General features: G+C 41.3%; 3 protein-coding genes across 3 annotated transcripts; all 3 read left to right on the top strand.

Moving 5' to 3' along the window:
- The first annotated feature begins 22 nt into the window (after positions 1-22).
- LOC106744157 lies at positions 23-7,530 on the top strand. Its single transcript, XM_014618650.1, has 7 exons — positions 23-5,276; positions 5,343-5,462; positions 6,103-6,220; positions 6,304-6,565; positions 6,869-7,171; positions 7,243-7,396; positions 7,480-7,530. The coding sequence occupies exons 1-7, from the start codon at positions 4,974-4,976 to the stop codon at positions 7,528-7,530; spliced, it is 1,311 nt and encodes a 436-aa protein (XP_014474136.1). The 5' UTR covers positions 23-4,973.
- A 687-nt stretch (positions 7,531-8,217) lies between these two features.
- LOC106744156 (putative odorant receptor 71a) lies at positions 8,218-11,319 on the top strand. The gene is made up of 8 exons (XM_014618649.1): positions 8,218-8,376; positions 8,455-8,574; positions 9,282-9,399; positions 9,493-9,754; positions 9,869-9,958; positions 10,103-10,179; positions 10,403-10,821; positions 11,209-11,319. Exons 1-8 carry the CDS (start codon positions 8,218-8,220, stop codon positions 11,317-11,319), a joined length of 1,356 nt encoding a protein of 451 aa, XP_014474135.1.
- Positions 11,320-12,103: 784 nt separating this feature from the next.
- LOC106744155 lies at positions 12,104-14,352 on the top strand (the record flags this gene model as incomplete). The annotated part of the gene is made up of 8 exons (XM_014618648.1): positions 12,104-12,247; positions 12,309-12,428; positions 12,786-12,903; positions 12,991-13,252; positions 13,363-13,485; positions 13,780-13,840; positions 13,945-14,081; positions 14,183-14,352. Coding segments are annotated over exons 1-8 (1,135 nt in total), but the record flags the coding sequence as incomplete, so codon positions are not given.
- Between the last annotated feature and the right edge of the window lie 478 nt (positions 14,353-14,830).

The raw sequence follows: 14,830 nt of genomic DNA, 5'->3' as shown, positions 1-14,830 counted from the left end.
GACGACNTTAACAGTTTAATAGATAATGAATCGATTTCCTTTCTTCCTTAGTCCGATAACTATCCCCCTACTATACACGCATACATATGAATACACACACACACACACATACACCCTTCAGTCCCGCGCCGTGGAACCATTTTCCTTCTCTCCTCTGCGTTCTCTCTCTTTCTCTCTATCAATTTTTCCCTCTCCCTCTCTCTCTTTCTCTCTATCAATATCCGTCATTCTTTCTCTCTCTTTATCGCAATCCTCGGCTCTGTCGCACCATTTCTCTCTATGTTATATCTTCCTCTCCTTCCCTTCTACCTCCCCCCTCTTTCTCTCTCTCCGAGCGCGGTGTTGATCGATGAGGAAGGACGATCCTCCTACGCATCGGTCCTTTATGTTGCGAGAGGAGGGCCGTGTGATGTCAGTACGAGAGAGAGAGAGAGAGAGAGAGACGGACAGAGAGAGAAAGAGAACATTGATCTCGCGCGACTCTTACACGCCGACCGACGTTCGTTTTTCGAACAGTTGTTACGCGAACGTCGTTCGTTCCGCGCGAACCCAAGGATATTCCGCGTTTGCCTGTTGGTTCACGGAACGATTGCCTCTGCTCGAAGACCGCCGGAGAACGAACGAACGAACGAACGACGTTCCCGGTTCTTGTCCGCTTCGCGCGGCTATTTTTTCCACTGTGACGTGCGCGAGGCGTGTCTCTCGTCGGGAGTACACTCTTAGCTTTGTGTAACCCGAGAGTCATCCGGAGTGGAGCATGATTAATCGAGGCTCATAGTTTTCGACGGGGAGACAACAGAGCTCGGTCGAAAACTGGAACTCGGAAAAAGTCGGGCAAGCTCGTTAATCATGCTCACCGTTCGAGCCGCGAAGCTCGCCCGCTCGCTCGTTGTAACCCGCTGCAACCCGGTACGAGCGTTCTCATCCCCCGAACGTCTCGCGGAGGGTCCGTTGACCCTCGGAGAAAGAGGAGGTCGCTCGTACGAAGAGGTTGTCGAGAGCATCGTCGTAAAACTCGGTTTCGACGCGTTCGTCGGCGATCGACGTGGACGACGTTGCCGCCGATATCGAAGAGATCAAGAAAATATGATAAAAGGACCGGAAGAGATACGTAAAGCCGTCATTGTCGGCTGAAAAGAATAAGACGACCACGTAGGCGAAAAAAGGGCGAAAGTTACACACGTCTTTTTGTTTGTTTTTTGGTATTCAGTCACGATCGAGGACCAAATTCGTTTCTATACCGTACGATATCCTATCGGCATGCGATCGTCTCGTCACGGATCTCCGGGAGCTTCGCTCGAAGGGAGAAAGGGCCGCTCTTCGTAACCGGTTACAAAGCACTCGCGCGCTGCTGCGGGAACTCGCCCACAGCGACTACTTTTCTCGTTGCAGTCACGCATGGATGACGTTTGATTTGTAACCGCGATTGATCCGCCAGACCTTCGCGCGAAACGCAGATTCCAGTCGCGGGACGCTTCCGCGCATGCGCGCGAATGGAAACCGCGCCGCCGTCGCCGCGTTTGATCGAGCTGCCGGCGACATATATATGTATAGTTTAATCGTAAATTTAGTACGTTTAATAGAGAGTAATCTCGAGAAATATATATATACAGTTAGATTATACATAAAAGATAAGAGTTATTATATTATTACAATGGGCAATTACGATAATTAGGAAGTAAGGAGAGGAAAACGTGTATTGTGATATCTTTTTATATTGTACATTGTAGCGTTGCGGTTTTAATTTGACTAACTTATTTCGATTTCTAATCATGATCGGAGATATCGTTTGTGTTTCGAACCGTATAGACGCGGACGCACAGGTACGGTTAGCGGGGTGTTTTATATTATATTATGTGTTGTCGGTCGAATCGAGGCATGAGAGAGAGGAGAGATGTTACTTCCGCTCGCGCGCACAGCCGACAATTATATTTTATTTGTACACACAGCGTACAACCTCCTTCGCGCTAAGGCGAGTGACTTTCCCGCGAGGACGCGGAGATTTGCTCGCGCGAGCAGAATCGCGGTCTCGCCTGCGCGTATTCCGGTTTTGAGTTTTGCAGTACCTTTTATATATATATATATATATATAAAACGGTATCAGAGAGCACACAGGCGCAGGAATACAAACGAGAGAGAGAGCTTTTTTTTCCTACAACGATCGCTATTACCTTACAAGATACGCTGTTCTTGTATCAGTATCTTGCCAGGTAAGTTACCGACTGTAATTTAGTATATTTGTATACTAGTGCGCATAAACTTGTACACGCTGGTGCACGAGACGGGATGCTGGCAAGACGAGATTACACGCCCGAGTCTTAACGCTTCTTCTTCGCTGCTTTGTAACCGGTCGTGAACGATTGCCGGGCCGCCGTATATTAGCAATACAATAGTCTCTTATCGGGGTTGGGGAGACCCTTGAGTGCAACACTAGTAGACGCGATCTTCGACTGATGTCGTACACGAGATCGGATTTTATACGCGTTCCTCCCCGAGAAAGCCCGACGAAGCACCTTCGTTCCACTCCTGACGGTCTCCAGTCGCGCGACCCAGCGGACGATTTCGCATACCGGCTGACAATTGGCTTGTTGCTGAGACACCTCTCGACCGCTACCGCGACACACGATTACGTAGAAGAGAAATATTGCCGGTCAGTAAACTGTATGAAACGGCTCGACGGAGCTAATATTGGACTTGAACGGGCGTGCGAAGAGGAGTCGAGCTTTCCAGCGACATCCTCGTTGTCACCCTGACTACGATATCGCACAGTGGCCGGAGAAATTACCATATTGTATAAGTCCGTCGAATTTCACCCGAGTATCATTAATCATGAATTATGCATGTATATAATGTTTGTATGTCAAGAGAGAGAGAGACTCACCGTGTCTCGAGGGTATCGCATTCCCTTCGCGAGATGGACACACACACAGACACATACATTGTCCCTCGAGAATCTCGCGACCTTTCAGGAGGAGATAAGAGAAAACGCGCGAGAGATTGCAATCCTGATCGCCTTGCTTTCTCTCTCTCTCTCTCTCTGTCTCTCTTTCTCCACCACCTTAAATATCGGGGGAGGGCGGACGTTCGCGCGCTAAGTCCACGATGTCCCACGACGACGCGTCCTGCGGATATTTATTGAAACTGTCCGCACCTTCCACGCTCCTTCCTTTTCCGTCTCTTTTCCGTCGAATGCGCGAGTGTGTGGATTTCTCACGGTTTCGCTCGAGACGCGGTAAGCGCGACACAGTCTAACGGGGGGGAACCGAGAGCGATTGAGCGTGCGACGGAGGTGAATGTCGATGATTCGATTCTCGAGTTTCCTTGATCCTGTCGAACAGGCGACGCAGACCGGAGTATAGACCGCCATTCCTCTCGATGAGACCTTATGTTACACACGCCCTTGTATATGTATGTCGCTAAGTTCTCTTAAATGTATGTATTCGGACTTAACCATTATGTCGTCCTTCTTACCCTTTATTTAAGAATATATGTATATGTATATATAAACGTATATATATACATATATACACATACATACACACGTTTCGAGAAAGAGACACCCACGTGGAAGCGAGCGAGTGTAAAATAGAGCAACGTCCTCGTCGTAGGAGCGCGCGCTTGAGACCCTTTCACTGTGTAAACGAGTGGATTCGGATTAACCGATCGAGGTGACACGCAGCAGCGGATGATATCCGGAGCCGCGCGACGTTCTCCAGCGTTCAGCTCTCCAGCGAAGCGCGAAACCCTCTGGTGAAAGGATCGAAAGCGGAATAGTGGTTAAGCGCCTCGTTTACGAGTCTACGCGAGTTGCGATTGAGAGGGAGCGAACCACCCCGACATCGGTCGCGATCGAAGGGCACGGACGAGAGATGAACATAAACGTAGATATAAATGCCGACTCGTGCGCGCGATCCTTCGCGGACCTGAGGGATCGCGCTCGAGGGCTGATTGCGTGCGTGGGTGGTCGACGATTCGCTCGAACGCATCTCGTATTCGGAGCGACGTCCTTTCCCGGTCCTTTCTTCCCCCTTGTAATTAATTTACATACGCATACTCTTTCTTCCCCCTTTCTCTCTCTTTCTTTCTTTCTCTCTCTCTCTCTCTCTCTCTCTCTCTCTTTTCTCTTTCACTCTCTCACACACTCTCTCATTGTAACACTGTTCACGGACTGTAAAGCTCGCGGCTGACCTCACGTAATCTTCGGACTCTCACGCATGATTATCGACATAATTATAAATACCTATTACGAGTATAGCATTCAGTAGCATAAATGATGCCGATAAAGTAATTAAATAAATGTCATCTATATCCTATACACCAAATCTTGTGTTATGCGTTCTCGACGTTAATCTCGGCGTCGACCAGTCGTTCCGTGGGTCTCCATGCGGATTCCGTAGTCTCCTCCGGAGGTTTGCGCAGGTAAGTGAGCTTTACAGGTAAGTGAAGCTTACGAGAAAAGTAAAGCGAATTGAAAGCCCAAACGTAAGTTATTAAGAACCGATTTTCTGTATTGCATAAGAAAGACGCAGCGATATTTATAATATGTAAGAAACGCCGCGGTAGAAAAAAATTTCTCACTTTTAATTTGCAATTCTTACCTAAGAAAGCAAATCCGGTGTGGCCGAACATGTGAGCCAATACATATACTTCTTGTCGGGAATGTTTGCGAGAAAGATTTGCTTCTCTCATAACACAATATACGTAAAGATGAACGAACTTGTCAAAGACTGCCAGAGCTGAGAGAGCAGTCTTTACATAGAAAAAAAACCATTCGCGCAAGTTGACGCAGTTGTCACTTCCACGTTGCGTTTCCTTGATATCTGACCGCGAAAGGAAAGCGTTTTGTCCTCCTCGTCGTTAGGACTTATTTTCTCGGACATTCTGATTGCTACTTTTCACGTGAAGGGAAGCGTCGCAAAAAAATATCACCGATGACGCAGAATATCAGTGTCACCGTGTCAAAGTGAGCGGACATGTTATCCATCGTGAAAAGAGGTGACACGCGCAGTTGCCGCACGAGACTCTCGCACATATCGCATTCACGTGATGTCCATCTGAATTACCGGCTCGGGCTTCAATCGATCGCGCTGCGTCGAAGGTGCAATATTTCTATGAAAACCATGGAGACCACTTTTACGGTACCATGGACTTATTATTACGGTATCGTCCAGAAGTTATCGTTAATCACCGGCATGTGGCCGTATCTGAAGCCAACAACGAGGCTGCTTCGCGTTACCTTGTTGACCTTGATCGTTTCGACTGTATTCATCCCACAGGTAAATTCATGGGCATAATTTCCTCATCGGCAGCGACTTGTCGCGAATGTTTCACGATATTTCCAGATAGCGCATCAATTCACGTGCAAGCAGGAGCTACAGTGTATCTTCGAGTCGATGACCTCGTGTCTGTTGACAAGCGTGGCTATGGTGAAAGTGTGGGGATTCCAACTGAACATTCATAAAGTATGTCTCGCGGTGACAGGGTATTCAACTTGACAAAAAATTGTCCATTTGGGTGGAAATACGCAGGAAAAAAGTTTGGTTGAATTTAGCCGACGATGAATAAACCAAATGCGTTTTGCTTGAAGGAAATAAGAATTTTTTATTACACAGCGAGAGAAAAAATATCCAAAAAATAAAAAAAAACTTCGATAGGTACACTATTTATTTACACTAATTTGTACATGTTTTTACACCGAGAAAAGTTTGTTCCGAATGAGAAAATACACATTTTCTTAAAACTGTTCATGAAGACGATTGTTTATTCTATATTTAAATGAAAGGATTTAAATAAAAAAATTTAAATTCAAGTAAATATGTTTTATTAGAACCCACCGAATATTTTTTTTTATTTTTTTGATATATTTTTATTTCTCTTATATTTTATTTTTTCTCTCAATGTAAGAATCGAGTTTACTTCATAAGAAGTCAAGTTTCTTTCAACCAAAACGCACTTAGTTTGTACATTGTCTGGTCACCAAACTTTTTTTTTCCTGTACACTTAACTAACGTCTCCTGCGCCTTGTTGCTTTCCCACATCCCTCCGGATGTTTGCCTGTTTTGTTTGACATTGAAATAGTGCGATTGATCGACGTTTCGCCAGATCAAGGACTTTACCGAGCACTTGTACGTCGACTGGAAAGAACTGGAAACCCTTCGGGAATACGAAATCATGAAGTCGTACGCCGAGAATTGTAGGCGATTCTCTTTGTTTTATCCGGGTGAGGACGCTAAAGATCACTCGTATTATTCGCTTTAAGTCCATTTTATCCTTATTCGTAACACATTTGCTGTTTCATTACAGTGTACTGCTTCTCAGCGGTATACGTGTTCATGTCGGTATCCATTGTACCGCCTGTACTCGATATCATATTGCCGTTCAACGAATCCCGGCCTATATTATTGCCGTATCCGGGATATTACTTCGTGGACAGTAAGAAATATTTCCTTTACATTTTCGGGCATTCCTTAGTGAGCTGGGAAGTAATTATGGCCGGATTAGTGGCACACGATTGCATGTTCGTGAGTTACGTCGAGCACGTTTGCAGTATGTTCGCCGTGATCGGGTAAGGGGGTAGTTTCTGGGGATGTGAGTAAAACGTTCAAACACGTCCACTCGATTCGTTCAAGCAGATTCAATGTGCGATCTGTGCAGGTCCCGTTTCGAATACTTATTTCCTAACTTGAACGACGCAACGGGAGATACAGAAGAAAATCTAGAAGAAGAAGATACCTATCGCAGGAAAATCGCATTCTTCGTGCACGCGCATCTAAAAACTTTGGAGTGAGTAGTGGAAGAAAGATTTGGAGAAATTATAAGATTTAATCTTAGTATTCCTCTGTCTTTCTCTCTTATCCGCCAAACACAGGTTCGCGCGCCTCCTCGAAAATACTTTTACCGTACCTTTTGTTATACAACTTTTGATCATTATTATCACAATGAGCTGCACCTTACTGCAGGTATTTATACGTTACAAAATTTTCCCCAAATATGCACGAACCAAATATAAAATATCACTTCTCTTTGTATTTGAGATTACACAACAGGAAGCTGGCGTTTTAGAGGTAATAAGATACGTGTTGTACGTCATTGGTCAACTATTTCACTTGTTCTGCCTCAGTTTCGAGGGACAGAAGCTGATAGATCACAGTCTTTGGATACGCGACAAGATGTAAGACGCTCGTCTGATGGTTCATCTCGAAATTACCTGATCTCTGTATGAAATATCTTCCGCATCCATCTCGCATCTTTGAAACGTTATAGATATGATAGCTTGTGGTACGAAGCACCCCTGAAGTCACAAAAGCTCCTTATACTGACGATGATACAGAGTCTTCGACCGGCTTCCTTGAGCGCCGGCAAGATTTACGTATTCTCATTGGAGAGCTTTACTACGGTAAAAAAAAAGTATGGGTCGTCACAAGTCACTTTGGACATTTGTCGTATATTACTGACGGAGTGTTTTTCTATTTTTTAAAGGTTTTACAAACATCGATGTCTTACTTTACAGTACTCTCCTCCTTTCAATAAAATTTATAATGTTCTGTTAGAAGTGATACATTCATTTTTAACTTGTATTAAGAAAATAAAACAACATACTTTCTTTTTTATATGATATCTTCTAATCGTATAAACAGATTTTTCTGTTATCTATCATTAATAAGCACAAACAGGTCCATTCTACCGACTAGCTAGACTAGTTTTTCTCGAATAACAGAAAAACTGTGTTTCGAAGGTCAAAAATAGATTACCTCATGATAGCATGTCGGTTTTGAACGTGAAGAAAAAATGTATAACGGAGAAATGAAGAAAAAGATATCTGATAAAAGTATCACTCCCGCCTTAGTAACACAACTGCTTTTCCATTTTTATCTTCCTTCACGTCTTCCTATTATGTACTGGAAAAAAAAAGAATAAGATGGACAAATATTATCCATCACTACCATAAAGAAATATTTATTTTCGTAGATAATTCAATAGTAGGTAGTAGCGTAGTCAATACCTTCTCCGTGCTGGGGGAAGTTGTAAAATTTTGTGCGTCGCTAATGATTGAATGTAAAACATGTCCCGCCAGTTGACACACACGCGATTGCTATGCGATGGATTTCGTACAGGCAGCAATTGCATGTATCGTCTAGGTGAATTATTTATTCACCCCTTGTATGCTGGGAGATAGCTCTTCAACTCTATTCCTCGTTGCGACATCGAAGATGCGGTATGTCTGCGAAAACTATGGAGATCAGTTGGAGTCATTATTACGGTGTAGTGGAAAACTTATCATTACTCACCGGCTTATGGCCGTTTCTGAAACCGAAAACGAGAATATTCCGCGTTGCCGTGATAACAGTGATATTCTTGACTCTGTTGATTCCTGAGGTAAAGTGAAGGCGCAAGACACAATGTAAATTCCGGTGCGACCTATTGTAAAAAAAAAAAGAGTGATACATTTTCCAGATAGCGTTCCAATTTACGTGCGAGGGAGATATACAGTGCAGTTTCCTATCGATGACGGCGTATTTGTCGACGTTTATAGCCGCGGTGAAGGTGATCACGTTTCAATTGAACATTCAAAGAGTACGTTTGGAGTAATATACAGTCATAGCACCGCGACTGAGTACTGTATATTATTATATAGAAAATTGTGTTTCTCTCACTTCAGAGTTTGCATACACACACACACACACAGAGAAAAAAAAATTTAGAGAGACAGCAAATTTTATGTCGTAGTCGTAAATAAATGAATATATAAGATGTTTCTCAAGTACCTTCTCCAATATTTTAGGAGTTAATTTATAAAGTTATTTTATGAAGAAAAGTGTTTATATGAACATACGTTTCGTTTCTTCACACAGTTGCCAGGATAGGAAATATTCCACTGGATGAATTTGTTCTTAAAATGCGTTAATTTACTGCCGGAACAAAATAGAGTTTGCTTACATTTATTAATACGTTCTTACAGCAAGATAATCCAACGTATGATAATTACTCTTAACAAATTGCTTCGCTGTTCATATAGTAACTGACAAATTTTATCGCGACAACATAAAATTGCCAAGGTAGCAAATTATTTTTCTCCGTGTAAAATATTAAACAATATTTAAGCGCCATATATTCATTTATTCGCTGCAACGGTATAAAACTTGCTGTCTGGATTATTTTTCTCTGTGCACCGTGGATAGAAAAGTGGAGAGAAATAATGTTCGTTTGAATTTACAAACATTCATCGTCGTACGTTTTTACGGGCCGTAATAAAATGCGCCATTAATCGACGTTCTTGTCAGTTCAAAGATCTCACCGAACGCTTGTTTAACGACTGGGAAACGCTAGAAACTCCCGAAGAGTACGACATCGTAAGATCGCATGCCGTGAATTGCAGGCGATTTTCCATATTATATCCCAGTAAGATTCTTTAATAATCCGTTTCGTTTGCGCCGACCGGCGCAAACTGCCTGGCGCAAACTTCGTTCTGCCAGAAGGCTTCCTACTTTGCAGTGTACTGCTTCTTGACGGTGTACTTGTTTATGTCGGTGTCAATCGTGCCGCGTATACTCGATGTCATTATTCCGTTCAATGAATCCCGGCCAAACCTGCTACCGTATCCGGGATATTACTTTGTGGACAGTAAGAAGTATTTTTATTACATTTACGGCCATTCAGTCGTGAGCTGGGAAATAATCACGGCCGGATTAGTGGCACACGACTGCATGTTCGTGAGTTACGTCGAACACGTTTGCAGTATGTTCGCTGTGGTCGGGTAAGGAGACACCTTTTCGGGTGTAAGTAAACGTGTATCCGGTCAATTCACTCAAGAAGGAAAGTCGATGTGCGAAATTGCTTGCAGATATCGTTTCGAATATTTATTTTGTAGTCGTAACGATGCGATCAAAGATGTGAAATGTGACGATACGTACCATAAGAAGATCGCGCTTCTTGTGCACACGCATCGCAAAACTTTAGAGTGAGTATATTATTATTATTATTATTATTATTATTATTATTATTCCCGTTGTGTGTACGGAGAAATGTGAGATGCGTTTTCGGATAAAACATTACATTTGGAAATGATAAAGTTAAACGTTTTAGCATCTTATCTTTGCTACAGGTTCGCGCAACTTCTCGAAAATACCTTCACCATATCTTTCGCTATACAACTATTAATCATTATCACGACGATGAGCTGTACCTTATTACAAGTATATGTATTTACTTATTTCGAAGTTTCCTTTCTCGCTTCGCAAATAATCAAGACGTCACATTTTTTGTCCTCGAGGTCACGCAGAAATCCGATATCTTAGATTTACTGAGATACGTATTCTACGTCATCGCTCAGCTGTTTCACTTGTTCTGCTTCAGTTTCGAGGGACAGAAGCTGATAGACCGCAGTCTTCAGATGCGCGATAAGATGTAAGACGTTCGTTTCTGGTAACGTCTGAGAATTCCTGTACGTGCTACTTTAGGCATTTAGCTGGCACACCTTTGGAACGTTGCAGATACAACAGCTCTTGGTACGAAACACCTGTGAAGTCACGGAAGTTGCTCATTATGACGATGATACAGAGCCTCCGGCCGATTTCCTTGAGCGCCGGCAAGATTTACGTATTCTCCCTGGAGAGTTTCACCACGGTAAAACGAGATTCCTCGTGGTGGACGATGTTTTGGAATTTCATTTCATTTAATAACGGACAGTTTCTGTTTGAAAGGTTCTGCAAACTTCGATGTCGTACGTTACGGTACTCGCATCCTTTTAATAGAATCACACTCAATATTAAAACTGCATCCGGCAATTCTGCGATGATACAAATAACCTACGGAATGTGTCCTGTGCGTCTGGGAAGAGAGAGAAAAAGATAGTGGTTATAGTTCATTAATATTTGTCGTGGATGCGGAAAAGGAAATCAATAAAAAAAGAAAAAGACGAGAATATATAACGCTCTTCTTTCTACGTTTCCGCAAACCAATTCCGCATTCTTTATCCTAACTGCAAAACTGTCCTTATTTATATTCTCTATAATAACATACATTTATATCATTCGTGTGAAATGCCGATCGATACGTTCAGTGAGAAACCACAATTTAGCCGACTGTTTCCAAAAAGTAATCTTTTGTTAAAGTTGGGTACCGACAATATAACCTTTATCCTACAACGTGGCAAACTTTATCTACTACAGAGAACTGCGCTAACGTTACGTGAAATCATTGCATTTTAAGATTAAACTCGTGAAATTATTTAAACGATATCTTCATACCTTCGCCTTCGACGGCAGTTTCTACTTTAATATAAAATGTGCCTCTCGTCTGGAGTTCAATTTTAACGACTGACCGCTCTGAGCCGTTTGAATAAATAATACTTGTGAAAATTCCCTCGCAGAGCATTATCGTAAAATCACATATTCAGAATATGCGTTATAAAACTGTAAATAAAGTACAAATCTCAGGGTATATCTTCATAATAGAAAATTTGCTAAGGAGTACTGGAGTAATTATTCACTTAAAATTAGCACTTTTTCTTTCTTGTAGAAATGCATTATTATTTTTCGATCGATTTTCTTCCCCTCTGAAACTTGTTAAACGTATATCCGCTGGTATATTGACGGTATACCAATCAATGGGGTTCCTTTCCTCTTCGTGTTATACCTTGTTCGTGAAAGCCACATAAAACTGTACAGTACGGCTACTTGTGCCACGGATATAATTGATAACCCTTTATTATTCGCAAGTTGCACTTTGTTCCCCCAATATCCGATCGCACGGAGAAAAGAGAGTGTTTCGTAGTCGCTTTCAAAAGAAAGTACTCGCTAATTTATAATACATTTTGATTGACATGTTTCGTGCAAGGAAATATCGCACGAGGATCGTCTACTTTATTTTTGATAGAACTCGGCTGGAATCAACAGGTCTTCGTTCATCTCCCCATTGCTTTTTATGAGATGCGATACGCATAATTGCAACACAATCGATTTGAAAAACTCGGTGTTTACGATCATTCCTATTTATTCGTGTATGGCCTACCGTCCATTATTTATTCATTCCTTGCATTTGAAGAAGGGGATTCAGAAATTAGTCGACCGCGCAGTGTTGCAGCAGTAGAATTTCTCCGACGACTATGGACGTCATCTGGAGTCGTCATTACGGTTTAGTCGAAAAGTTATCGCTATTCACCGGTATGTGGCCGTACCTGAAGCCGAGAACGAGATATCTTCGTATCGGTCTGATGTCGATAACCGCAGTAGCCATATTCGTTCCGCAGGTAAATCAACGATATAATCGCCGAGATTGACTTATCGCGAGACATTAATTGAACGTTTTAGATCGCGTACCAAATTAGGTGCGAAAGAGATATACAATGTATCCTCACGTGCGTGCCAACCTTTTTGTTCACGATCGTAAACATCGTGTCGTTGTACACATTCTCGATAAATAGTTCTAAGGTATGTTGTTTAATATTCGTATTTTGGATTCTTTTTGGATATACACGGTACGTTTACAAAGTTTTAGGAATAGTTTAATAAAACATTAAACTCACGAGAAAATAACTTTGCTCCTCCTTAGCCTTCAATATTCCTCCTTCCTTCTTCCCTTTTTTACCACTTCTAATGTTGCTCTGATCATTATCTTGCCTATCATGAAACCGTTTGCACACAGCGAAAAATATTGGATCACGTTGGTGCTCCATTTCTATAAGATGCACGCACCATTTCATTAATTTCTGTAGCAGTTTTACTCGCATTTATCAGTATGCTCTTCGCGTTAGTAACAATTCGTGTTAGTAACAATTGCTTCGTCAGATTAAACGTCTTATCGAACGCTTGTTCGTCGACTGGGAAGAATTGGAAACACCCGAGGAGATCGAAATATTCAAGTCGCATGCTTTGTTTTGTAAACGTTTCTTTGCGATTTATTCAGGTGAGCACGGAGAATGAGAACTCTGTTCCGCTCGTGTATGCGTTGCTCTGCCTTTCTTTTGCTCGTAAAATATTTTGTTCTTTGCAGCGTATTGCTTCTTAGGGGTGTATGGGTTTACGTCGGCAAGCCTTGTGTCACCTATACTCGATGTTCTAATGCCGCTCAACGAATCTCGCCCTGTGTTACTACCAATACCTGCATACTATTTTGTGGACACTAGACAATATTTGATTTATATTTACGGATATGCTATTGTCTCTTGCGGAATATTTATGACCGCTATAGTCGCACACGACTGCATATTCGTTACCTATATCGAACACGTTTGCTGCATGTTCACTATACTCGGGTAAGAAAGCAATTCCGTGACACGAGGAAACACATCGTTATAAAATATATTTTAATGATACACTCGACCAGAAATAATCGTGAAATCGACGTCGTACAAATTGCTTATAGATCTCGCTTCGAATGTTTATTTACCATTCACAATAACGCTGAGAAAAATACTAAATCTGATTCAGACGAGACCTACTGTAAAAGAATCGCATATCTCGTGCACATGCATCGACAGATATTAGAGTAAGTATGTTGTTGTTGAACGTGAAAGAGAAATTTTTGAATTTCTTCGCGGAGTGGAGTTTCACTCGAAAAATAGAGTGCCTGTTTCATTCAGATTCGCGTGACTTTTCATTCATATAGAGTGAATTCCTCGCTCTGACGCATTGAGTGAATATTTTCGTTTTGTTTCCAGTAAGATTTCACTCCAAGAAATTTCTAAATCATAATGACACACCGCATCAAACATAATATAAAAAGAAATAATGAAATATAGCGACGAGTATACAGTTTATTAACAACATTTTTTTGTCTCAGGTTCGTGAAACTTGTCGAAAAAATCTTTACCATACCTTTTGCTCTGCAATTATTGATACTTGTCATATCGTTAAGCTGCACCTTGTTATAAGTATATGTACTCATTTATTATAAAATTTTTCTGGAATCGCAAGTATCTAAAATATCACATTTTCTGTATTCAAGATTACACAGCAAGAAGCCGGTGGTTTAGAAATGTCCAGGTACATATTCTACGTGATGGGTCAGCTATTCCATTTGTTTTGTCTTAGTTTTGAGGGACAAAAGCTGATAAACCACAGTCTCGAGATATGTGACAAGATGTAAGACAATCGTCTTATAACTCACCTAAAACAAGCCATCTAATTCCTTTACGTGTTCTTTTCTCTGCAGTTAGCTCGCGTCTCTCTTTGAAACGTTGCAGATACGATAGTTCTTGGTACGAAGCATCCATTAAATCACAGAAGCTGCTTATTCTGACGATGTTACGGAGTTTTCGACCGACTTTTTTGAGCGCCGGCGAAATTTACGTTTTTTCGTTGGAGAGCTTCACTACGGTAAAGAAAAAAGTGAACTGCTACAGATTAGGGATGGGTGATTCCGATTTGATTTCAGAAATAATCGATTTTCATTTAGATACAATAGATATTTGTCAATTGATTTTTTCTTATACATGTATAATTTTTACACGAAACCATTATTTTAATTGAAAGTTGATAAAGCTTAATAAAGTTGTAATGATAGATAATGCAGTATATAATTTTAAAGAGAAGTAACTCTATATGGTCATTTGAGGATCATGCTCATAAAATTCAATTAAATTTTGATAAGAGTGATGCCATGCCGACTGAATTAAAATATTATCTTAATCAAACAATTATTGTGTTATGTGAAGATCGAAGTCATTCTTGTATAGTTACAAATTAATGTATCAATCCTTTATATTGTTGTAAAAAAGTTTTTCTCAATTGTGACTATGTCCATTCCAACCAAACATTTGTTTTCTAAAAGAAATATTGTAACTAAATTCCGAAACAAAACGTATACAATGTTTGTTATATTTAAACTCATT

This window comes from Dinoponera quadriceps, unplaced genomic scaffold, assembly GCF_001313825.1.
Source record: "Dinoponera quadriceps isolate SergipeBrazil2010 unplaced genomic scaffold, ASM131382v1 scaffold707, whole genome shotgun sequence".
NCBI classification, from domain to species: Eukaryota; Metazoa; Arthropoda; class Insecta; order Hymenoptera; family Formicidae; genus Dinoponera; species Dinoponera quadriceps.
The sequence above is the reverse complement of the archived record's forward strand: the minus strand, read 5'-3'. Positions and strand labels throughout refer to the sequence as shown.

Coding starts and splice junctions, on each gene's coding strand:
- LOC106744157 (XM_014618650.1), top strand. CDS start 4,974: ATGTTATCCATCGTGAAAAGAGGTGACACGCGCAGTTGCCGCACGAGA. Junction 5,277..5,342: donor CGACTGTATTCATCCCACAG/GTAAATTCATGG, acceptor CGATATTTCCAG/ATAGCGCATCAATTCACGTG. Junction 7,172..7,242: donor CTTTGGATACGCGACAAGAT/GTAAGACGCTCG, acceptor CCGCATCCATCT/CGCATCTTTGAAACGTTATA.
- LOC106744156 (XM_014618649.1), top strand. CDS start 8,218: ATGTCTGCGAAAACTATGGAGATCAGTTGGAGTCATTATTACGGTGTA. Junction 9,959..10,102: donor ACGCATCGCAAAACTTTAGA/GTGAGTATATTA, acceptor TCTTTGCTACAG/GTTCGCGCAACTTCTCGAAA. Junction 10,822..11,208: donor TAACCTACGGAATGTGTCCT/GTGCGTCTGGGA, acceptor TTGCATTTTAAG/ATTAAACTCGTGAAATTATT.